The sequence below is a fragment of the Pseudochaenichthys georgianus genome, chromosome 1 (assembly GCF_902827115.2).
Source record: "Pseudochaenichthys georgianus chromosome 1, fPseGeo1.2, whole genome shotgun sequence".
Lineage (NCBI taxonomy): Eukaryota > Metazoa > Chordata > Actinopteri > Perciformes > Channichthyidae > Pseudochaenichthys > Pseudochaenichthys georgianus.
Window position 1 is genome coordinate 19,245,316 of NC_047503.1, and position 26,084 is coordinate 19,271,399.

General features: G+C 43.5%; 1 protein-coding gene across 2 annotated transcripts; it reads right to left on the reverse strand.

Annotated features, from left to right (window-relative positions):
* Positions 1-25,768, reverse strand: xpnpep1 (X-prolyl aminopeptidase (aminopeptidase P) 1, soluble). Of its 2 annotated transcripts, none has more exons than XM_034110316.2 (20): positions 25,636-25,768; positions 24,463-24,587; positions 23,750-23,813; positions 22,259-22,363; positions 22,014-22,106; positions 15,254-15,397; positions 14,965-15,060; positions 6,582-6,663; positions 5,151-5,361; positions 3,943-4,032; positions 3,769-3,819; positions 2,862-2,920; positions 2,462-2,539; positions 2,312-2,383; positions 2,083-2,143; positions 1,878-1,947; positions 1,366-1,539; positions 1,151-1,227; positions 859-957; positions 1-294 (listed from the first exon to the last, which is right to left on the reverse strand). In XM_034110316.2, the coding sequence occupies exons 2-20, from the start codon at positions 24,577-24,579 to the stop codon at positions 175-177; spliced, it is 1,863 nt and encodes a 620-aa protein (XP_033966207.1). In that variant the 5' UTR covers positions 24,580-24,587; positions 25,636-25,768; the 3' UTR covers positions 1-174. The 2 variants fall into 2 exon arrangements, with proteins under 2 accessions (XP_033966207.1, XP_033966131.1); XM_034110240.2 differs by lacking the exon at positions 25,636-25,768 and adding an exon at positions 24,845-25,311.
* Positions 25,769-26,084: the final 316 nt, after the last annotated feature.

Consider the following 26,084-nt stretch of genomic DNA (forward strand, 5'->3'; position numbering starts at 1 on the left):
TAGATGTACGAAAGCATTTCTTGATTTCGTAATGATCTTTAATAACACTGCTTTACAAAAGAAGCCAAGTGTGAGACACAGAGAAAGATGAGAAAATACAAACGTTTATCACTGCAGAGCAATTAATCATCCTTGCTCCATGGCAAAAAGGATGGTACTGCAGAAGAGTCGTACTCAGGCGATGGGCTGGGTCTCTCTGGTCAGCCACTCCAGCCCCCCCTTCCTGCCCTGCCTCTCCAGCTCCGCTCCGATCACCTCCCGGCAGATTCTGTGGTACTCGTTCACCCAGTCCCGCTGTGAACAGAAGAGAGCCCGTCACACCATGAACAGACTAAAGTAGTGCATGTTATGAAAGGAATAGCTGATATAATGGAACATTTAAAAACGTTGTATGATTTTCTTACAAAGTGTTAACTCGGTTAAAGGCAATTATTTGTTGTATTTTAAGTGTTCATCATCTTACCAATAAAAACACATTTTCAATGGCTGAATTTATTTTGTATACTATACATATCAAGTACTATTTGTATATAATATTCTTGCATTTAAATACACTTCATCATAGATCCCATTTTCCAGCGATAGAGCAGTTACATTGTGTAAATAGAATACTATTTACAAAATCTAACATATTTGTTATTTCTATTTTCCCATATATATTGTAGATTAACTGCATATTATAATGCACATATTTTTCCATAAATAAATGTAACTTTTTTTTACATTTCTCTACGAGTATGAATATATTTCTAATCTAGATTTGAAGCAATTGTAAAGCAACCGAATCCCTGCTTGGGATCAATTTAATATTCCTGATGATTTGAATGCTTAAACACAATCACACTGGATATCCCTTACCTCCTTCTGAGTGAGCAGCTCAGTGTTCATCATCTTGACTTGGATGGGAACCAGAGTGAGGGGCTCAAATGTCAGGCTGCCCCTGTTTCTGTAGTTGTACTGAACACACAGACAAGAGAATATTCACATCCTGATTTTCTTCATAATTAAAACTGCTACGATCAAACTCAGTGAAGAAGACCTGAATGAGAAAAAATGGCTTCCACCAGTGAATGGTTTAACATATTGTTCCACGCATGCAACTCTATTATTTCCATGAGTACTTGAACATGTTCTCAGTTAAAGGACCTACTTTGGGCTTAGCTGGTACAACAAGGACGACATTTTCAATACGAATGCCAAAAGCTCCATCTTCATAGTACCCAGGTTCTAGAAAAAAAGAGAATTTATAACATAATCAAACACAGAAAAGGCAAAATAATGAGTTTTTGAGGACGTAAAAATCACATGACAGAGACGGAATCACTGGCTCAACCAAAACCCCTCCCCTCCCTCCCCCTGCCTTACCATCACTGACGATCATGCCGGCCTCCAGCGGCTCATCGGCGAAGGTCTTGTAGCTGATGCCGCACGGCCCCTCGTGGACGTTCAGGAAGCAGCCGACGCCGTGGCCCGTCCCGTGAAGGTAGTCCAGCCCCGACTCCCACAGGGCTGCGCGGGCGAACGAGTCCAACAGGTGGCCTGGGTGTGGGGGGGGGGGCGGGGACGCAGGATTATAGTTAGGGATCGCACTCGAGTAGGGTAAGGTTTTGATTTCGCTCCATCAAAAAGCATTTCTCCATTTTTATTGAAACTTTGTGACACCTGTGTTTCCAGGTTCTAAAACGGATTGCTCTGATAGGAAAGTCATTTTTGTTTTTCAGAGACTAAGAATAAAAGATCTACAGTATATTCAACAACAAACTAAAGGAATATATAAGAACTACCATCTGTATAAATCATTTTATCCTTACAATTTTTCAATGCTGTGTAAAGTGGAAAGCTTAATCGTGGAATAGTGTCAGAGAAGAGGAGAGCACCTTTTGTTCCGTTGGGGAAAACTGCAGCACTGACAGCTATGTGTCCCTTCAGTACATAGGTAAAGCATTCCTTGAGGAAAAGGGGAGAATATATAACACAAACATATTAAATCAAATTTGAATAATTAAATCAGCTTTAGTCAATCAACCCTAACCTGAGATTGAAATTATTTTGAAAGTGAAAACCATGAAAATCCAAATGTACCTTCTCGTAAGCCGATGGTGTCCCAAAGTGCACGGTGCGTGTGACGTCAGTGGTCCCATCGCTGCCACAGACAGACATTGAATACAGATGTGTGTTAGTAAGAAACACATCACTGCTCCTATGTTTTCTTGGCATTAGAGGTGATTAGTGTCTGAATCAAGACGTAAAGGTCATACAAATACTAGGCAGGGCAATTGCAGCTGATTTATGTAATAATGATCTTGTTTACACATATTGAGCTCCAGAGTCGATGAGGTAAACTTCATTCAAGGAGAGAGTTCTGTTGGTTTCAGGCAGGGGTCTAAAGGAGAGAGAAACTTAGTGAACTATTATAACAGAACGACAAAAATGTTTTCATTAAAAATACTGGCCAGCTGACCTGTAATGTATGATGGCTCCGTTGGGACCGACGCTGGAAATTGTTGGGAAACTGAGGCCAACAAAATCTTTCTGTTGACTGAAAAAGACAAAAGTATACTTAACAAAAGGATATTTCTACACAAAAATGCATTGATGACAGGAGATGTAATGTTCAAATGTTGTAGGATCACACTGGCACACTAAAACAAATACAAAATTAACAAATCATATTCATTTCAAAGCTTTCAGTAAACATTTGCCTTCTGTCCAGTATAGGGGGATATAACTCCAGCCACTATCGCAGCACAGTTTAAATTGGCATCTCTCCATGAAGCAATTCAAAGACAACAGAAGTTTAACTGGAAGTTACCGAGTGCTTACTGGAAAAAAACATCCACCACAAATAATACTTAACATACCTGCGTAATTCTTCAGCCTTGTCGGCAGCAGAGATCTCCGTCACCGTGGCTTTTGGAATCTTAAGAACCAGGAAGAAAATGGAACAATGTATTTTATTATATAAAGCTTGAATATTTTAAAAACGGTGTTAAAACTCTGTATGCCATAGTCATGTATCGTATAGTTTAATGCTTTAGCAATATAAGCATGTATAACAGAAATCCTTAACATGGGTATTTGTAAAGACCTGAGTTGCACAGTACGCAATTCCCCTTTCGAGGAGACACTTTCTATGCACTACTCCTTTCGAGGAAACATCTGTTATGTATTTCTTTGCAGGAAGTAAACATTTAACCACAGCAACGAGGAAGGACACCTCTAACGCACCAGCTTGCACGCACCAGCTTGCACGCACCCGATGTGACAAACCACGTAACTCTGTTGCTGAATTCGTTGTCATATTGGAGGTCGTCATGATCGATTGATCTTAAATACGGCAGCAGTGCTTTACGGGTATTGAATCCCAAGGTTTCAGAGGTGTGTTCATTAAGGTCTGTGTTTAAAGTCTAAAGGGATAAACTAACAGGGTAAAGTTAAAATGGTGTAAAACTGATGAATGGAGGTAGTATAGAAAGAAGGGAGTTTGTCGCTACCTCGCGAGGACACACCTTTTATGCCCGGACTGAGTAAAAAACGGTAATGCGGAAAGAGTTGGCATACATCAGTAACTTTCCAGAAACCATTTATGAAGTCACGATCAATTAAATATTATTATGTGAGAAAAAGTTCACAATATTACAAATATCCAAAAGGTTTTCTCCCACATTAGCGAGTTCACTCATTAGGTACAATAACCTAACTGTTACAGCCTATAATGTCTTCTCTCTTCTTTGGAACTCAAAATATATAGCCTCAGAAACATAATACCTCCTTTTCCAACCAAGCAAAGAGTTCACATAAGGCAGCTGCATCCTTGATCTGTTGGGGAAAAGTGCAGAAGACGAAATACATTATCTGAGAGGTGAGATCAGTTGCATCAATCATAAACTATTAATTAGTAAATGCACACAACAGATTGTAAGGCGCTCATACAGTTCTTACATGGGCCATTTTCATGCCTTGAATCTCAGTGGCGTTCTTCACAGCCTTGGCGAGGCAGAGGGGAGTGTAGGGAATCGGAGTCCTGTGGATCTGAAACACATCAAGCAGCAACAAAGACAATTCAAATGAATTCAAATGTGTATATTAAAGTATTTAAAGCAAAGTTGTGTGCTGTCAGAGCCAAGAGAACCAAAATGCCCGTCTGACATCAAACTGAATTTACTTTGTCGATCATTTTCATGCAAGGATGAGTCTCGATCTAACTGAACGATAACACACAATAGAATATGGTTAAAGTCCAGGGGTGGAAGAAGTGTTCAGACATTTTACAGAAATAAAAGAAGTACCTCCACATCAACAAATAAAAGTGCTAAATGTATCATCATTCTCAAGTTAAAGTGTGAAAATATTAGCATCAAAGTACCAACATGTTAAGTTCTTATAATGCAGAATGGCCCATTTGAAAACATTTAGTGATTTAAAAATGGTTTACAAGTGATTGAATCCTTTTAATTATACTTAAACGAGCACTTTGGCTCGACCAAAAATCGTTTATAAATGTGCTATATAAATAAAACTTGATTTGATTTTAATGAAGTAAAAAATAGAATATTTGCCTCCAAAATGTAGTAAAGTGTAAAGAATCATACAATTGAATACTAAATTAAAGTAGAAGTACCTCAAATTTGTATTTAAGCAGCGTATTTGGTCACCTTTCATCATTCTTCACTAACACTAAGAAAGTGAATCACATCACTCCAGTTCTGAAGTCTCTATATTGGCTTCCTTGTTTCAAAGAATTGGAACAGACTACCAGAAACCTGCAGGTCCGGATTATTTGAATGTTTCTTTTATTATCTTTGCATTTTTTTGACTGCTCATAAATGCACTTTGAACTGCCTTGTGTTGAAAAGTGCTACATAACTAAACTTGCCTTGCCTTTCTTTACACTACTGTAGGAGAGGTTTTATTTTAAACAAAGGGATTCCTATTATTAAAACATTGTGCTCAATCATAACCTGATATATCAGGTAGTGTATGTGTTCTGTCAACAAGTAAAATTGAAACCATAGCTGCAAAAGAGAAAACATTTGAGCCCGTACAGGAAACTGAATGTGGAATTTAATTAGAATGACGAGACAGGTGTTGCTTTAGGCATCTATGAATGAGTAAACACCGCTTAGTTATGTTCCTGGTTGCTCTCTCACCTTGGGGATGACCTGTGTGAGAGCACAGCTGGCCTTATCGCTGATCCACACTTTGTCCTTGGGGCTGTGTGCCGCGCAGATGGCCTGCAGCTCAGAGTACACCGACTCGTACGGGTACGTGTGGACGCTCATCTCGGGCTTGCAGGGGGAGTCCAGCTGCAGGTGGTCTCTCAAAGCGGGAACAGAAAGACGCTTAAGGTCCACAAAAAGCCTGCAGAAGGGAAGGAGTGTGGATAAAGGGAACTCAGGTGAGAGTTTGGGGAGTCTTAAAGGTCCCCTATTATACTGCTTTCATCAATATATTATAGGTCTCAGATATATACAAACATGTCTCTGAAGTGTTTGGCTCCAAACACCAAACAGATAATTGTAGCATCCCATAATCCCCTCTGTTTCAGCCCTGTTTCAAAAGTGATGATTCTCTGTCTGTTATATTAAAATAAGGAGCCCCTCCCCACGCCCCTCTGAGAGAGATTTGGTTAAAAATAACACAATGGTGCTCTACGAGGAGATTCAGGTGATTGGCTAATGATCACTCAAGCCAAACAAATCGTTATGACATCATAAAGTGGCCAAAACCTGATCAGCTAATTTTCAGACAGGTTTTTATAGAAATGGAGCAGGACAAAAAGTGAATATTTGTTCCTAAAACTTTCAGAATCTCTTTACAAAGAGGGGACACATGTTGATGTATTAAAGACATGACAAAGTGGATTTTGCATAATAGTGTGTGATGATTTCTACAAATACAAAGTTGAAATAATGCTGACCCATAGTTTATCACCAATTATTCAAGTAGTCCTTCTCATCAGTTCTATATAATGGATTCAGAGCATTACCATAGAAGCACAACACTTTTTGAATCATAGAGCAACAGTTGAGTTATGAAAGCTTTAGCGCAAGTTCACTAAGGAAGACCTAACACGAGTCACTTACACGTCACTCTATTGCTCCCTTCCCCCCTCATTAAATACGAGGGCGTCACCCTTCAGCAGCCAATAGCAGTGTCTGGACCCCGGGGATTTTATCGGAGCGGTTCTTTCCCTCCTGAATGATTATCCTGCAAACCGGGGCCTAATCGCCAAACACCATTACATTCCCCTGTTGTATTATCAGGGCAATCATTTCATTCATATGACGTGTAAACAATAAATATGTATTCCTTACATCACGTCTCTCCGGTTTGAAATGTCTACTTGAGCAGAGAATGAAGTCACGCTCCATTACTTCCCTGGCCTTTGTTTTAGTAAGCTGGTCGGCCGAGCATGCATGTGAGGGCCTCGCTATTCGACCATCTGCGTTTTCATGCAAACATAGCCTCAGGTTAACACTGTAAACTCTGTCAGCACTGTTTGGGATGTTACCATTGGTAGCTGCTAGCTGCCAGCTCAGCCGTAGCGTGTTGAAAGTTGCCTTGCTATAATTCATTACCTTATTGTGTTCATCCCCACAATGGCATATGCAAAGAAAACTGGGTTGTACTCGATGTCTGCACCACGGAGGTTGAAAAGCCCTGAAAAAAGAAAGCATCACATTTTCACAACATAATTTAAGATACAAATTGCTCCATCTCATTTAGCAGGAGACAGTGTCAGAAAACAGCGTAGATAAATCCATCCAGCTTCAATGTCTTCCTCTAATTTGCTGAGTGTTCAATGTCAATGTTATTATGGGATTGTCACTTATCCTATCCCTTCAATTTAACATCCATTGAGACCCTCTTGTCTGAATGCTACCTGATGGCAATAGAAATCAGCCTTATTCAAATTAACAAAAACCCTCAGACTAAACAATCAGAAGCAAGACCTCGTTAGCGTGGTGAACAAGGTGCTCACACAGGCATCTAGAGGGACACCCGTGGCGTGCATCCCTAGGTCCTTGGATCGTGATATAGAAATGGACTGCTTTACATTAGCATTTCATACTTTTATTTTTTTTTACCCAGGCATATTTTTAACTATAGCTCTGGGTTGACATGTTTCATACTAAGAACAAAAGCGCTTTACGGCTCTTGGTTTGACTGAGTGCCAGCATTATTACAGGAAATCTACTGGCATGATATAGCTAAGTCAATGTTTATTTTTTTTATTTAAGTCATGGCTCATTGAGCAGAAAATGACGTTGGTAGCCTCTCCAACCAAGCGGGCATGTGAGGGCACTCAAAAGGAAACTGGAGTGGATGCAACTCACATGAAAAAAACACATTTTCTTTCCCCGCAACATTGACAGAGGAATTTTTAAGATTAGGAATCAATCACAGGGTTAAGATGTATTGTACAGATAGGGTAAAAGATCTGACAGCTGTCTAGTTGATGGACTTTAGAAGTTGCTGTAAATATTTCTAAATATTTTTAACAGCTGTTCTGTACAATTCTTACATTCTGAAAAATGGACTTAAATACAGGGTTTCCCAGACATGGACCTTACTTGGGTAGGCATATCTTAGACTGCACTGTAACTTGTATCCATGTATTTTTTATCCATGTATTTTTTCTTTTAATGTTTATTTTATTAGCTTTTCTTTTTAATGACTGATTTTAAATGCCATTTTCTTAATGTCTTTAATTTTTTGTAAAGCACTTTGAATTGCCTTGTGTTGAAAAGTGCTATATAAATAAACTTGCCTTGCCTTGCCTGCCCAGGTATATTAACGGCCGCCAAAGTATATTTTATATAGGTTTGTATTTTTAATCCATCGGCGAGCACGATGCCATCTGCGATCGATTAACTAGTGGACAATGATCCCTCGCTCTACGCCTCCTGTACCTGTTCACTCTGCTATCGCGTGAAGGGTTTGCTAATGTAGCAGGATGAGCAGTAAATAGTGTTGTAAGGCATATTCTTTTTAGCCTATCACCGCCAGGGGGCACCCTATAAAGGGGCAGAGGCTTCTAGCTGGCGGCCTCTTGTTTGCTGGTGCCCAGACCTACCCACTTCCGTTTTTGCCGTGTTTTGCTTCCGCCACCGGCGTAGGTATGTTGTAGGCAGGGGAATAGCAGGCTTCAGGTAAAGTTTCACAATTCTCTATCATACTTATACGGAGCCCATAAAGGGACATGGAAAAAAAAAAAAGAGAGAGAGAAAAAATAAAGACAGGAATACGGATTTGTTTCTCTTTGTTTCCTGACTTTATTTTTTTTTGAGAAAGTTACAGATGAAATGATAGTGCATACATTATTTGAGATATATTTTGAAGTCAGACTTAATTTTATGGACATTTCGGCTAGGGGTGTAGAGCTATTGGTTTAAGCACCGGATTGACAAACAACTGGAGAGTCTGTAAAGCAGTCTGCTTTTCCATTGGGCCGCCCGTCACTAGCCGTCTAAGTACGATATATATCTCAAATAATGTATGCACTGTCATTTCCCCACGTAAACATAACAGTCTGCAATGAAATAGTTGTCTCCTGTGCGCTTCACTTCCTCCTTGGCGCACCAGTAACTTTCTCAACAAAAAAAAGTGCGCACGAGTTAGTATCTCCTTAGTTATCCTGACTTTTTTTTTTCTCTCCCTGGTTTTTTTTTTTTTTTTTCATGTCCCTTTAGGGGCTCCGTATACTTATGTATGGAGTTCAGGGTGGTCCTCAGGTGGTGACTGGCTCCCAGGTGTCTGAACTGAGTGAGATGAGAGAGATGCTAAAACTCCAGCAAGAGCAGCTTAACACACTTACTCAAAACATTTCTCGTTTCCAGGACTCTCAGCTGCGCAGTCGCCCTCCCTATAGGGGCCCCATCATTTGCAGACGTTGCCAGCTACCCGGTCATTTAGCCAGAGAGTGCGATGGGGTACGTACTGCTCCTCGTGCTCGACCGTCCTCACCTGCTCAACAGTCTAGCGGGCAGCGCCGTTTCACTCAGCCATCGGAAAACGAGTGCCCGCCGAATTACAGAGCCACAGTTCGGGGGGTGGAGTCACAGGCTCAGGAGAGGCTTTTAAGCTCATGTCGTCTTGTCCACATTTAGATGTCAGCATGGGGGGAGTTATGGTTCCTTGCTTGGTGGATACTGGGTCCATGGTGTCCACCGTCACAGAGAGCTTTTTCCTTCAGCACTTTGAGCCCTGGGGCCAAGAGAAGCTTCAATCTTGTCACTGGCTGCAGCTCAGGGCAGCCAATGGGTTAGCCATCCCTTACATCGGCTACTTGGAGCTGGACGTTGAGCTATGTGGAAAGGTCAAGGACCCCCCCGGTGGTGTCTCTTCTGCAGTCCCTGGTATCTTGGGGATGAACATAATTCGCAGATATTATCAAGAGCTCTTTGGACAGCATGGGTTGGCCTTGTTTTCCTTACCTCCTGTATCTGAGGCCCCCCAGTCATTCCTTGAGGCTTTGCAAAAATGCCATCAGTCCAGTGTGCAGCCCCCCCCTGGCGCCTCAGGAGGGGTAAAAGTGCGTGGAAGGAAGGCTTGTCGTATCCCTGGTGGCATGATGAAGATTGTTGCAGCCACATGCTCGGAGCAGTACTCAAGTGGCACTGTGTTATTTGAGCCCTTGGATTTGGGTCGTCCGGCTGGATTGCTTGCCTCTCCAGCTCTGGTTCGGGTGGAAAGGGGCACCGCCTATATTCCCATTGTGAACGTAGGCTCCGTAGACGTGTTGCTCTATCCCCGCACACTGGTATGCACACTCGATGAAGTTAGGCTGGTTAACTTGCCTGTTGGTGTCACCGAAATACCATCTAGTGTGGCCAGAGTGACATCCCAGGCTGCCTTTCCCTCTGTGCCTGACCAGCTGGATGCTCTGGACCTGTCTTCCTTGCCTGCTGAAGAACAGGTTAAGGTACGGTCTCTTTTGACAAAGCACACATCTGTCTTTTCTGCTCACGAAGGGGACTTGGGTTGCACCATCTTGATCTCTCATGACATCCCTCTTCTTGATGACGTCCCCGTGAAGCAACGCTATAGGCGCATTCCCCCGTCTGAGTACGAGGTAGTGAAGGAGCACATCAACCAACTTCTTGAGTCACAGATCATAAGAGAGAGTTGCAGCCCCTACGCATCCCCCATCGTGCTAGTGAAGAAGAAAGATGGCAGCCTGCGCATGTGCGTAGACTACAGGCAGCTGAACAGCAAAACCAGGAAAGATGCTTTTCCTCTCACTCGAATCGAAGAGTCCCTTGATGCGCTGACCGGTGCCCGCTGGTTTTCCACTATGGATTTAGCCAGTGGGTATAACCAGGTACCAGTTGCAGAAGCAGACCGGTCAAAAACTGTGTTTTGCACCCCGTTTGGCCTCTTTGAGTGGAATCGGATGCCCTTTGGACTCTGCAATGCTCCTGGCACCTTCCAAAGATTGATGCAGCGGATCTTTGGGGACCAACAATGCCAATCTTTGCTTTTATACCTTGATGACATTGTGGTATTCTCTTCCACCGTGGATCAACATCTTGAGAGGTTGGAGGTCGTGCTGGCTACAGCATGAGGGCTTAAAGGCTAAGCTATCAAAGTGTGCTTTCTTCCAGCGAGAGGTGCGTTACCTGGGCCATGTGATTTCTGACCAGGGTGTCTCTACTGATCCCAGCAAACAGGAGGTGGTAGCCTGTTGGCAGCCCCCCACTACCATCTCTGGACTGCGGTCGTTCCTTGGTTTTGCCAGTTACTACCGTAGGTTTGTGGAGGGCTTTGCCAATTTGGCGGCCCCTCTACATACGTTGGTGGCTGAGTTGGGAAATCGCTGGGAACTGGACTGAGGAGTGTCATAGGAGCTTTGAGGCTCTCAAGACAAAGCTCACCACGGCACCTGTGCTTGCCTATGCCGACTTCTCCCTCCCATTCATTCTGGAGGTCGACGCAAGCTTTGGTGGCCTCGGAGCTGTGCTATCACAGGAGCAAGGTGGTAAGTTCAGGCCCATAGCTTATGCCAGCAGAGGTCTGAGGCCCACTGAATGCAAATTCTGCCAACTACAGCTCTATGAGGCTGGAGTTCTTGGGGCTCAAGTGGGCCATGACTGAGAAATGTAGGGAATATCTGCTTGGTCATACATGTGTTGTCTTCACTGACAACAATCCCCTTAGCCACCTGTCCACGGCAAAGCTTGGAGCCACTGAACAACGTTGGGCAGCCCAACTTGCGTCTTTCGATTTTGAGATTAAGTACCGCTCGGGTAGAAGTAATGGAAATGCTGATGCCCTGTCCCGTCAGCACCCACCAGGGGTGCAAGATCTTGAAGCTATGCTCCCTAGCACCTTGCTCCCCTTGCCTTTACGGCAAGCCTTGCCAGTGGCACAGGCAACCCAAGCAGCTGTCATAGCCTTGCCTCATCATACACAGTCTGATATGATACAAGCCGACCCCGTCCTTCAGGAACTCTTGGTGTTCTGGAGAAGGAGGCAGCGTCCCAGCAATGATGAGAGGAAGCAGTTGTCCCGGCAAGCATTGGCACTGCTCCGTCAATGGGACCGGTTAGTTGAGAGGAGTGGGGTCCTCTATCGTCAGATCTTTCGTTCTGATGGGGCTGAAGCAGTTCTGCAGCTGCTTTTGCCAGCTGTTTTGAGAGAGCAGGTGCTCACCGAAGTCCACCAGAGGCATGGCCACCAAGGTATTGAAAGAACCTTGGAGCTACTTAGGCAGCGGTGTTACTGGCCAGGTATGTCCTCTGAGGTGGTACATTAGTGCAGCAGTTGTGAAAGGTGTCAAATTGCCAAGGACACTCGACCAGCGGCTCGTGCTCCCATGGGACACTTGCTGGCTTCTAGACCCAATGAAATTCTAGCCATTAACTTCACTGTCTTGGAGCCCACCTATAGTAGGTTGGAAAATGTCCTTGTAATTACAGACATTTTTAGCAAGTACACTTTGGCTTTTGCCACCCGTGACCAACGAGCCGCCACTGTGGCTCAAGTTCTGGTCACAGAATGGTTTTCAAAGTTTGGTGTCCCAGCCCGTATACATTCAGACCAAGGCCGGAACTTTGAGAGCATTCTTATTCAACAACTTTGCAGCCTCTATAACATTGAAAAATCGCGCACTACTCCCTACCATCCGGCAGGCAATGGTCAATGTGAACGGTTCAACCGAACCCTTCACAACTTGCTGCGTACTCTGCCTGTGTCTCGGAAACGGGATTGGAACTCCTGCTTGCCACAACTACTGTATTCGTACAACACTACTCCCCATCAGTCAACTGGTGAATCTCCATTCTTGTTGATGTTTGGACAAGAGCCCAGGCTCCCAGTTGATTTTCTGTTGGGTAGAGTCCCTGATCCAGTCGGTGGTCCTGTCCATGAGTGGATTCAGGAGCATCAGGTAAAATTGCAAATTGCCTTTGAAGGAGCTCTAGACAGGTTAAAAACTGCAGCAGAGCGCAGAAAAAGGTGCCATGACCAGTATGTCAAAGATGTCCCATTGAACGAAGGCCAGTTAGTTTGGTTGCGAGATTGTGGTGCAAGAGGGTGCCATAAAATCAGGGATATTTGGAGTTCTGTCAGGTATATAGTGGTGAAAGCACCAAACGGCGGTTCGGTGTACACTATTGCACCTGCAAACGACCTGACCAAAATCAAACGGGTCCACCGCACTTTGTTGAAAGCTGTAATTGGCACACACTCTCCAGATGATGTCCCTGTCCCTCTCTCAATTCCTCCTGACTCACCACAGTCAGATGATGAGCTTTCCTTTGATGGTGACCTGTGGGTTTCAAAAAATGAAGCTCCGAATCGTCCTTTTACCAGATCAGCTGTCGTGACCCAAGAAACCCCTTGGTGGCTGCCTCCACCATCGGACGAAGCCTCCATTGAGGCCGGTCCTTCGGTAGCTCTCGCTGCCATGCCAGAATTGCCTTCCCCTCGCTTGGCTATCCCTCCATCCACTTGTCCTGATTCTAGCGCAGTGACCTTGCGACGGACACCACGGTTAACCGCTGGGCAGCATCCTAATGTCCATCATCTCCCTAGAGCGTTGGGAGAATTGGCGCCTGTGGCTGAAAACTCTCCTAGTCTGGTGTCTAACTCTGTGTCTGTCATCTTTAGACCTTGGGCCTAGGTTAGCTAACCTGGGCTTGATTTGTACATCGTCGGGGGGGCGACGATGAAAATGGGGGGGTAGATTGTAGCAGGATGAGCAGTAAATAGTGTTGTAAGGCATATTCTTTTTACTGCCAGGGGCCACCCTATAAAGGGGCAGAGGCTTCTAGCTGGCGGCCTCTTGTTTGCTGGTGCCCAGACCTACCCACTTCCGTTTTTGCCGTGTTTTGCTTCCGCCACCGGCGTAGGTATGTTGTAGGGGAATAGCTGGCTTCACGTAAAGTTTCACAATTCTCTATCATACTTACGTGTAGTCACGTTTTGTTTTGTATAGCGGAGGGTCTTCCTGGCGATGCCCGTCAAGTAGCTGTAACATAGAGAGCATGAAACTCTCTCCTCTCTGCCTGATCGGTATGTACGGCGATTTGTTCAGTCCATTCACCACACCTTTCCTGAACATTAATATTATACTTGTGTGTTTATTGTTAATCTAGGACCAAGATGGGTTTCTGACGCAGGGTCATCACCTGTACTGCTGATCCTGTGTGCTGCTAAGTGCTAGTAGATTGTCTGCGTCTGGCTATCGTGTCTGGTCCGGTTTGGCATTGCCTACGGCAGTATCATCACCTGCCCTACTGATCCTGTGCTACTGGACACTACTTAGATTGTTCGCTTTTGGCTACTGTGTTTGGGCCGGTTTAGCGTGGCCTACTCTGCACTATAGGTCCGCTCCCCTTAGTGGGATTTTAGTGACTGGACTGCTGGGCTAACTCCTTCTGTTTAGTTATTCTTTCCTTCACCAATTCAAACTATTTTGTTTACTTTTGTTCCTTTTCATTAATAGTTTATTTTTGTTTATTCATATTTTTCTTTGTTTTCTTTTGGTTTATTTTATACTTAATTAGTGCCGATATATCTTTGCTCAATTCATTGTTTGTTTATATGATTTTGGTTTAGGTTTTCTTTCTTTGCTTTTTTGCATAGTTTTGTTTATGCCGCATGATTGCCCGTATGGCTGCGGCTAATTTTGGTTCATTTCATTTTGAGTCATTCTGTGTTTTTGTCCCCCACTGTGTTTTCCCTTGTTCTCCTGTTTTAGTTACTGAGAGCTGAAGGTGGTGGTATTGGTGTCCGAGGTGGTGGCTTCCCCCTTTCCGTGTGCTGTGCTTCCCCCGAGTTTTTGGATCTTTTCTCCGTGTGATTGTGTGAGTGTGGAACACGTGTGACCGGGGTGACTTAAGTTTGTTTTTTGTGGGATCCCTCTACTCATTCATTGACCCTCTCCCCCACCGGTAAGCCTCAGCCCCCCTTGTTCGTTCTCTCCCTTTTGGATATCGCCCTGTGTGACGGTTTTTTATAAATTGTATTTTTACTATTGTATAAATAAACTGTTCTATTTTTGATAATTGAACCACGTCTCTTGTTCTATGAGTAACCGAACCTGTGTGTCCGTCCTAGTGACTTAAAACTTGTCACATTTCCCTGGGTGAAATTCCCAGGGTGGCGTTGTCGGACTTAGCGGTTTAAACCAAACTGTTAAATTAATATATTTATTCTGCGGCCACTGCTACACTAACAAGCGACCAACAGAAAGGGAGACCTTACGAGAAACAGAGAAGACGACGAAAACATAGATTTTTTTCAGAGCAATGTGTGTGCATCAGAACAGTGTGTTTTGTTCACATGATGTTGCACATCACACAGCCCCCCACGTGCCCGGCTACCACCACAAGTATATTACAGATCTGTGGGAAACACTGAAATATCTCAATATATGATAATTGGAGACTTTGAAGTCTAAGTTTAAGCAGAGTTAATTATACAATGTATTACTGAATAAAAAAGTATCCGTACATGCGATCTCATCCAGCGCTGTGGCAACAAACCAGGTGACCTTCCCCTTTGTCATCTTGGCACGCAGCGCTGAGATCTTTTCTTGCCAGGACATACCTTTTGAGAAGCAGAGATGTTTTCATTACCATGACATGGAACAACATGTATTTCCTCGTATATCAGCTGTCACTTTTATTTGTCCTGGTTTGAAAATAATAGAAGGAAGTTTGCAACATACACCATTAACTGTAAACCATATTATTATCAGACAATAACCCTGTTTGTAATGTATATTGTGTTTAGCACTAACCGGTGTAGTTTAAGCCCAAGTAGCGGAGCTGTGTGCTGGGTCTTTCTGGGCGGTCCGTCCACACCGCATCGATCAGGTTGTCCTGCACCGCCACCAGAGAGTGGCCTGCACTGGTCAGCGCCCGGGACATGTTCTTCCATTGATCTGAAACAGAACATCAAGGGTCAAGATGTACAAGTAATGATGCTCTCTTCAGGAAGGGACAGAGCAAGTTGTTCTTCCTGAGGAGGCTCAGGTCATTCTACGTGTGCATGACGAGGCTGCTGCAGATGTTCTACCAGTCTGTGGTGGCCAGTGTGCTGGGATGGAAACACCAACAAAAGCGACACTGACAGGCTGAACAAGCTTGTGATGCTAGCTCTGTAGTTGGAGTACAACTGGACAATCTGGAGGAGGTGGCAGAGGGGAGGATGATGAGGAAGCTGGACTGTATCCTGGAGAACCCCTCCCACCCACTCCATGCAGAGCTAGTGAAGATGAGGAGCATGTTCAGACCTCCTCGGCACAGCACAAAGCGCCTCGGTCCAGTCTGTGCCACAGTGACTCCGGACCGCACAGTTAATATTAACGAACGCACCCGTAGGTAATGTAGTTTGAAGCTAGACCCTCATCGCGGAGCAGCAGAGCCTTATTATACATCCATGAGCAGAGCCGACAGGCAGGAAGACTCGAGCACACAGCTCGCGCTTCATTATCATACATAAAAAAAGAACACCATGCGTGTCATGATGGCACATAACAGCTCGCGGCCGCAGATTACACCGGGTCCCAGACCCCCCCCATACCCCAAACATATTTTTATTGCAGATCTACATGAATCACACAAACGACCTATTTTGGATTTTATTTGTAACTGTATTGTCTTGTTTTTCATTCTCACTCTGTTTTTTCAAGGGAGACCTGCAAAGTTGGTTACACATGAAAACAGAAAAACAACAGAAAACAAAAAGGACATCATACAACATAATTACAGGGGTACAATTTACAAACCTATCGACATTGACAGGTACCAAGATTATTATACTACATTGCATCTAGCCGTGCTTTAAAATGATGCAGGGGAACGAAAGTGCTCAGTTTCAGTTATTTTTGTGGAGTGTTCCAAGCTAGAGGAGCTGCGCACATAAAAGCTTTCATACCTAAATTAGTCCTAGCACAGGGATGCCAACTTTGGGTACCTGGCTGGAGTGAGATTTTGATATCATGGGTTTAATTACACATATGCGCACAAAATGACTGCTATCGTGTCAGCAGCGGGACCTTAGCATATGGATATATACAATATATACAAATACACAATATTGGACACAGACTATAAAGGGCACAAAGTTTCATTCACTAATGAAAGTCAAACACATGTTTGTTTCCACTATTTTATTGTGTGCCTGATAAGCAATTAATTGACTTATATAAATAAAAATGTACTCGATACATTTACATTTACATGAGGATGTGACTAGCAGTTTGAAATGATGTACTTGAATTATTATTATATATTATCATTATGTCACGGGTCTAAAATGGTCATACAACGGTGCCGACAATATTATCGTTTATCGCAATAATTTCCGGGAAAATTTATCCAACAAAATTAATTATCGTGAGAGGCCAATACATGAAACACACACACACAAACACATTTACAGACTTACTCCAAACTGCCAAATATATTAATTAACACACTCTATTTTGGCCTAGTAGAACAATAAGCAGCAGACTTTTACTTTTTTATCATTTCTACTGGATCTTAGATCTGCGCTTGCGCAATACCGGTCGGCAGTGGCGAGAGAGTATTTTTGTTGGGGTAATCTATGGTAGGGCTAACCCTTGACAGTGAAACGCCACCTGTGAGGTTTAGATTATTCCCCTGTCTCAATCCAAATGGAACTGTATGAAATAAAAAGGCACATTTGTCTTGTAGTAAATAAAAAGGGCGACCTGGACTGGAGCCAATCCTGCAATTTCCCCACAGGTGAAAGAGTTGACATGCTGAAAACCCAACCCCTGCAGGGGGGTCTGGGGGGATTCTCCCCCACGTGATTTTTTGAAATACTAACATAAAATACACATTCTGGTACTCTCTTGAGAAGAAAAATAAATACATCTATTACTACACGACATATTTAAAAAAATGAATGCCATTTTAGTTTTGTGTTACTTTGTTCTGAAAGCTGAACCTGCTGCTCCTCCGAGAAGAGGGAAGAGGCTGTGAGTTACTTTACATTGTGGATAGCCCCCTTTGTTCTGTGTGTCAAAATGAAAGACAGCCCACACACCTATCAATCATCAAACCGTGGGGTCTTATTTCATTACGTGTTGATTTCTATCAACACGTAATGTTGTATCGACGTATAGAGATGTACTACAGCAAAAGTATTCTCCGTGGGGACTTCCTGCAACAACACCACGCCGTTATCTTGATTCTGATTGGCCAGAAGACATTATCAAAGATCTCCTATTGAGAAGACGTTTTGCTGGCCTGGACTTAAATCAGACGTTGCTAAATTCTGTCGTTCTTGCCATACCTGTCAGATGTCTGGTAAGCCAAACCAGGTGATTCCAAAAGCCCCTCTTAGACCGATCCCCGTCATGGGAGAGCCTTTTGAGCATGTTATTATTGACTGTGTCGGGCCTTTACCTAAAACAAAATCCGGTAATCAATACATTCTTACGGTGATGTGCGCTGCTACTCGTTACCCGGAGACGGTACCGCTGCGTTCGTTAAAGGTTCGCTCTATTGTGAAAGCGTTGGTAAAGCTTTTCTCCACGTTTGGCCTCCCAAAAAACATCCAAAGTGACCAGGGATCAAATTGTATATCCAAAGTATTAGCGCAGGTCATGTCAGAGCTAGATATCGGACACCGCACGTCAAGTGCGTACCATCCAGAGAGTCAAGGCGCGTTAGAAAGGTTCCATCAGACGCTAAAAAGCATGCTTCGCAAATTTTGCACCGAAAATAATCGTGAGTGGGATGAGGGTTTACCGTTGTTATTGTTCGCTATAAGAGAGACAGTACAGGAGTATTTAGGATTCAGTCCGGCCGATTTGGTTTTTGGCCACACTGTGCGTGGCCCGCTGCGTCTGTTGAGGGAGAACTGACTCTCCGATAAGTTAAAGAAAGAAGACAACATTTTGGACTTTGTCAGTTCATTTAAAGAAAGGCTGCATCATGCCTGTGATTTGGCCCGTGAGTCACTCCGGACCTCCCAGTCTAAGATGAAATCCCGGTATGACAAAAAGACAGTTGCGCGGGAGTTTCAAATCGGTGACCAGGTATAATTCTGCTACCCGTTGTTGGTTCGGCCCTTCAAGCTAAATTTTCCAGCCCGTATGAGGTGGGCCGTAAGCTCAGTGGAACGGATTATATGATCCGTACTCCAGATCGTAGAAAGAAAACTTGGGTGTGTCATATAAACATGCTTAAAATGTACGTTGATCGTGAAAGTGGCGCTGCTCAATCTCTGATGGTAGCGCCTATCGCCTCTGTGTCTGTTACTCAACCACCTTACAGCCCCAGTGATGACGGGCTGAGTGACAGGCGCGCTTCTGTGTCCTGTGCGCGCCTCGGTAATTCAGCCATATTGTCCGATCTTAATGAACATGTAGGCGAACACAAGCCTATTAAGCAGCATGCCTATCGTGTCTAAGCGAGAATTGATGCGTCGGGAAGTGAAGTATCTCGTTGAACACGGTCTCGCCGTTCCAAGCAATAGCCCGTGGAGTTCACCATCGCTCTTGGTCCCTAAGCCGGATAAGACGCCGCGTTTTTGTAACGATTACCGTAAATTAAATGCCGTCACTAAACCAGATTCCTTCCCGCTTCCACGGATGGATGACTGTGTGGACCGTGTGGGTTCTGCTAAATATGTCACAAAGTTGGACCTCCTTAAGGGATATTGGCAGGTTCCCCTCACTACGCGTGCTGCTGAAATCAGTGCATTTGTCACACCAGACTGTTTTTTGGAGTACACGGTTATGCCGTTTGGGTTGAGAAATGCACCTGCCACTTTCCAGTGGCTGATGAAAAGGGTTTTATGTGGGGTTGGGAACTGCGAAGTTTATCTGGATGATATTGTGGCCTATTCATCTACCTGGCTTGAGCATCTGAAGACTGTGAGTGAAATATTTGATCGTTTGCGTTCGGCTTCCCTCACACTCAATTTGGCTAAATGTGAGTTTGGGAAGGCTATAGTGACGTATTTAGGTAAGCAAGTGGGACAAGGTCAGGTCTGCCCTGTGGCTGTTAAAGTACAGGCTATTACGGCCCGTCCACACAGCGGCGTGCGTTGAAGCTTCCAACGCTTCTGCCCATTCACTTTGAATGGGGTGACGTCACTTTTAGCCGAACTGCATCGTGGGAAGCGACGCGGAGCGTCGCTGGCGTGGCTCGCTGCAAAAGTTGAGCAATGTTCAACTTTTGACGCCTCGGCAGAAGCCTCAGCCAATCGAATCATATGCCAGTACAAGCTCTAGCCAATCAAACCGCTGCTTGTGTGTCAGGGGCGGGAGATTCATGTGATTGGTTGTTGGTCGAGTTTCAGACACGCCTGCCGGCAAGCGTCAACGCACGCCGCTGTGTGGACAGGCCGTTATAGATGTCCCACCCCCCCAGACGCACCGTGAGCTCCGACGTTTTTTGGGGATGGCTGGCTATTATCGTGCTTTTTGCAGAAATTTCTCTGATATTGTGGCTCCCTTGATGGGTTTAGCAAGTCCTAAAGTCCTTTTCCGGTGGTCATCGTTATGTCAGTTGGCTTTCGAGGCCGTAAAGGCGGTCCTCTGCAGTGCCCCGGTACTTGCTGCTCCAAACTTCACCCGCCCTTTTAAGTGCGAATGCAGTACTTCTGCAGGAGGATGAGCGGGACATTGATCATCCGGTCTGTTACTTCTCGAAGAAGTTCAAGAAACACCATCTTCATTACAGCACCATCGAAAAAGAGGCACTGGCTTTACTTTTGCCGTTACAGCACTTCGAGGTGTATATCGGGTCGAATTCTGTGCTAACTGTGATTTTCTCTGATCACAATCCTCTCGTGTTTCTATCTCGGATGCAGAACAGCAACTACCGCCTTATGCGTTGGTCCCTTTTCCCACAGGATTTTAACGTCCAAATTTGCTTCAAGAAGGGGGTTGATAATGTTATGGCTGATGCTCTGTCCAGGTCCCTGTGAATCTAACATTTCGTTGGAGGAAATGTTTGATTTTTAGTTGGGGGGGTTTTACGACCCTGGGTCGTTAGGTCATGTGTGTGGAAATGTTTTCCCTTGTGTGTGTGTGTGTGTGTGTGTGTGTGTGTGTGTGTGTGTGTGTGTGTGTGTGTGTGTGTGTGTGTGTGTGTGTGTGTGAGCAACAGGTGGTGCCCGTTAAGCTGATTAGCTACCTTCAACCTGCTGATTGGTCCACCTGAAGAAGAGAGGATATTTAACTGCAGTTCCTCGGTCTCTCTCCGACTAGACTTCTCCTACTCCCAACACACATCTGCGCTGCGATGTCTGTCCTGTTATCATGATTGCTTATTTATACTGTATGCCGGTCCTTTCTCTCATGTTGTGAGACTGTGTAGAAAAGCTACTAAAACTGTCTTTATTTTGCTTAGGAGTGCAAAACCCTTTCTTTTTTTTCCTTCTGGATAATTCGTTTTCTCCTGTTTTTTGCATTAGAGTAGGTAAGATTTTTGTATGTTTATTTTTCTCATTTGATAGGTAAGATTTTGTGTTAAAAGCTTTCTTTGTTTTTTTGTGGTTTTGCTACTCCGGTGTGTAATAATTTTGGGTAATATAAATACATTTACCAAACGTTTTGGCGTCCGTGTTCTTGGGAGTGGGAAAAGTGGGGAGAGTGCATTTTAGAGAGTTCCCCTAGGTCTGGGCGTAACATCGAAAAAAACGATTATTTTGCTTTGCTAGGTTGTGACAGTGCACTGCAACATATTTTATCTAATTTATTTTTATTTATCATATTTATATGTTTAGTAGCTTGTGGAAGTGCGCTCCAAAATATTTGTTGATCTTGTTTATTAGTATTTATTATTTTGATATTATTTATTCAATTTTAAATATAAAAGTATCATTTCGCACAGCCCTAAATCAGGGTCATTTGTTTTTTGTCTAACCTTGCTTCGTGAAAGTGACAATTGTTGTTGTCTTCTCTGTGAATGTTTTTTTTCGCTGTTCTTTTGCCATTTTGAGATTTAAATTTCCAGTGGAAAGCTAAACCAGGAAGTGTTTTAGCACACCACGTGACGCATCTGAACGAATCACGTTGTCAGAAATTGACACCAGCCAATGAGATTTCATTTTTTGGTTTAAGACCCCTTTGCACTTTCACGATTGGTTGCCGATACAAAGGAAATGACCATATTTGGATCCAATGAGATTGTGCAGGAGAGACGGAGCTTTCCAACGATACATATGATTACATGGTGCAAACAGCGGACACACACACACACACACACACACACACACACACACACACACACACACACACACACACACACACACACACACACACACACACACACACACACACACACACACACACACACACACACACACACACACACACACACACACACACACACACACACACACACACACACACACACACACACACACACACACACACACACACACACACACACACACACACACACACACACACACACACACACACACACACACACACACACACACACACACACACACACACACACACAATGCCTTAAGTTGATCCAGTGCACTGAGAGGAACATGAGACGTACCAGCAGCGATGATCCATGGATCTACTCCCACTTTGGAGTTCTCTGGCAGGATGCTGATCAGCCAGTCCTCCTGAGAGGGTGTCTCCTTCAGCCCTAGATATGATTGTTTTTAAACAACATGATCACAAGACAGCGACATAAAATGTGCTAGATTCATTCCAGTGTTTACAGTCGCTATTAAGATACATGTATGTTTAAAAAAAGCCTTTGCAGTTAGGATGATCCTGGTTTTTTTGTATTCTTACCCATCTTCATGAGGCTCCAGTTGTTGTCCATCTGCTGACTGGCCTGGAGGAAATATCTCCCATCAGTCCACATTGCAGCGTGTTGCTCTGTGACGATGGCTGTACCTACACGACACAACAGGCAACGCACAATTCATCTTACCAATCACAGAGGCTTTTGTATGGTGTGTACAATAGATGAATACGAAAAGGTTAAATATGCAGTATCTCCCCATTAAAATGTCTTAGAAAGACCAGGGGCCTCATTTATAATGCCGTGCGTAGGATTCACGTGGGAAGGTTGCTTACGTAGTAGAAATCCAAAACATAGGTACAGAAATGTTCCGACATTTTCCGATTCACCAAACATTGCGTACCGGCGAGGAAAGTGCGGACAGCATTTCCTACGCTAGTTTCCCTTTTATAAATCACAATCGACTCGAAATGCGGTGCAGCTTTTGCGGGCTTCACGTAACGCCCATATTTGCCTATAAATAGTCAAAGAAACGCCCATTCATTCATTCTGACTGACTGCATGAAGAAGATCGCAGGAAATGACGACAGAACAGCTAAAAAAGACATCTCACAAAGTGTCAGATTTTGGTTATTTTGGGGAGGTCGAGATAAATCATATTGTTTGGTGGATGCCGTTTGAACCAGAGTAGCAGCATGGAGGTCGGATCGTCACAATAAATGGCCCGAAAAAGGTTCATGACAAAAAAAATACACATAGCCTTCCTCAGGCAGTGTGTTTGTACCGGGGACAGGAGACCCCCCCTTGATGAGAGACTGTAAGAAGTGATCGGGGAATATATGATAAATGAGAGGTAACATTTTGTTTATGGTATTATTTCCACATATTTCTCTCCATTCTTCCTTCTGCCAACGCGGGGTCGCAGTTTCTCGTCTCTCCCGTTTTTGTGCTTAGTGCGTACGCATGGGTTAGAGTTTGCATGGAGGACCGCACGTTTTCCCGTCAAGTTAGTATTTTATAAATCGCAAACATTGCGTTGAAATTGACGTACGCCATTTTTGGAGCGTATATCCCTTTATAAATGAGGCCCCTGACCGTGTTATAAGTGGTTTACTTTATCCAAATGTTTACAAAAAATGTAAATCTAAACAAATCTGTAATTTGAATTAAGGCAACACTTTTATTTGGTTGCCTACAGTTAAAACTATTATAGAGACACATGACCAGTCTAGTACTCTGTTTCTTGTCTGGTTTCGGTCAGTTTTTAAAAGCAGAACAAACAGCAGCGAACAAAGAGCGAGTGAACACTCCTTCTTTCTTTACAAACTGTGCTGTTTACCCAGAGAGATGTATTCCAAAGTAGGTCACATCCCTAAAAGTACACCTTATATCATAACAAACTGAAAGATAATCTACTGTACTAACTATATTGAACATGAGACGATGCACTGGGACCTGGACGGTTGGATGCAAGTTTATTTATCCTATCCTAAAACAAGAAATTAGCAAGGATTTGAACTGGATGAAGCAAACCATACCTGCAGAGCCATTAAATCCACAGATAAATTCACGTCTGCAGTCACTTGGTGCAATGTATTCACTCTGAAAGACATGGGGGCAAAGAGAGAGAAGGAGACAGAGAGAGATCAGCTTCATTTACAATCAGTGTGAAGGAGCATGTCAGACATTTTAAATGGCACCTTGGCTGCTCTTCTCACATCGTGTCGTGTGCATGGAGAGGGCAAAAGGGAGGAGCAGTGGGTAAAGGGCTACAATTAATTGTCAAGGTTAGAAAAGACGATTAAAAGGGAATCACGACACACACACAATGAGACAGGAGCTGCAGCAGCTCGGCTTTGAGCTGGTGCATGTGTGTCTGAGTTTATCTTTGGGGGTGACTTTATTGGTGTTTTAAAGCAGTCAGTGTATGTTGATGTGTCAGTGAAGAAGAAATAGCCATCGCATATTATTTATCCTAAAGCTCTACTGTTGAAGCTTCTAAACTAACTTACATCCCTTCTCCAATGTAATGTTACTACAGTACACACTCCAGGAACTATTAACCTAATGGTGGCAGAACTACAAACTGCGTTCAAACAAGTTTACGATCTGTTTCATGATTCTTGTGGTTGAAGATGTGTCTTCTTTGCTGATGTGTTCATGTGATGTGTTTTTTTAATCCACCTCAATAAAACCGCATGATTAAATTAAGATGAATTATAATTTAAAAAAATGGTGTGATCTCACTTACCTGGTGTGCATCTCCAGAAGGGACGATGTAGGCCTGTATGGGCTCAGAGAAGTATTTAGAATTTTTCATCGCCTGCCGAAGTTGCCTGAGCAGCTCTCCTGTGATCTTTGGAGACATGGCTGAGTCTAAACGAAGAAAGAAAATGACACACTTATTTAAGACATAAAACCATGTAACAAAACGCCCTTACACTAAGGTAAATGTCCTAGCTTAACATTAAAGCTGCTGGGATTTAGTGCAGAAAAAAACACCTATGCAGTTATGATGTGAATACAAACTTGAAACTTGAAACATTTCCCACAACTACCTTTATAAAAAAAGAACAGAGATATGTGCCTTGATCTATTGTTATAAAAACCCACCCCAATTACCCATAGATTACCTGACTTTTGGGAAGTCATGTTGATGTTATGTGCCTGGAGCAGGACAGTGTCTACCTGACTATTAACGTGGAGCTCAAAGTCCGTTATCCTGCTGTAACATGATGATTCAGCAACTGTCACATTAGTTAAATATTAAAAGAATAGACCCATTGGGTGGTGACGGTAGGTGTATTAACTATTTCAAATGTGGCAAAGTCCGGAAGATATTGTGCAGTGTCGAATTTATCAGCATTCACAATAACTGACATAATTGTTTTGAAAGAACTTCCGCGTGCCGACCAATCACGTTGCAGTATTATTCATCGAAGAGCTCTCCTATTGGCTTAACACCGCATGCGATTGTTGTTTACAAGTAGGCATAAGAAGATGTACCATTTATCTTAACTAATACGCTAGCTAACTAGCTTGAATACAGTGTAACATCTCGTTATATTCTGATAATAAACGGCAAGCTATGACGATATTTTGTATCCACACATCACTGTTATCAACAGGCCATCCAAAACACACAATAACTCGTTCATTTAGCGAGTAGCTGTGTGCTTTAGTAGTGGAAACAAGACAATAGTCTATCTGTAAAGTTGTTGCTGATTTCAGATATATTTCACATAATATCACAGTTTGACAGCTCTGAGTGAAGGCTTTTACCCCCACTTTGATAATGGACGTTACAGACACAGGCGTGGTGAACCACAGTCAACATCCCGTGGGCCACGTTTTCTCCCCCTAACCACCGCTAGCTAACGTTTACGTCCCCCCTCATGCGGCCAGTGAAATGCTGAATACACACCCGGTGGTTTCCTCCTAGAAATGTGATTAATGGGCTAACAAACGAAGCGCTTCTGTACCAGCCTGAACCTTGTGTTAATATACAAAACAGGAGGCTGCCATTTCTTTGTTGACGTTTGTGGTCACGTGACTGCAGCTCCTTCCAGTAGAGGCAGCGGGATCCAGACTCGACTCCCTTAGAGAAAAAAACATACACTGAACAATAAAATAACCCATAATCTATGATTATTAATACAATTATTATTCATATAGCTACTGCCACTTTGCAGGGAGTGTTAAACTTAACCACTGCACTTGAGTATAGAAACACTACTGGAAGATCCGCAAAACGAACAAAAGGAGTAAGATACATTGTATTACATCAAATAACACCATTACATATGAGTTTTTTTGCTTTTTTACTTACTTGTTTCTATCCTTGTTGTCTCTTGGTAGCCTACTTGTAGCATA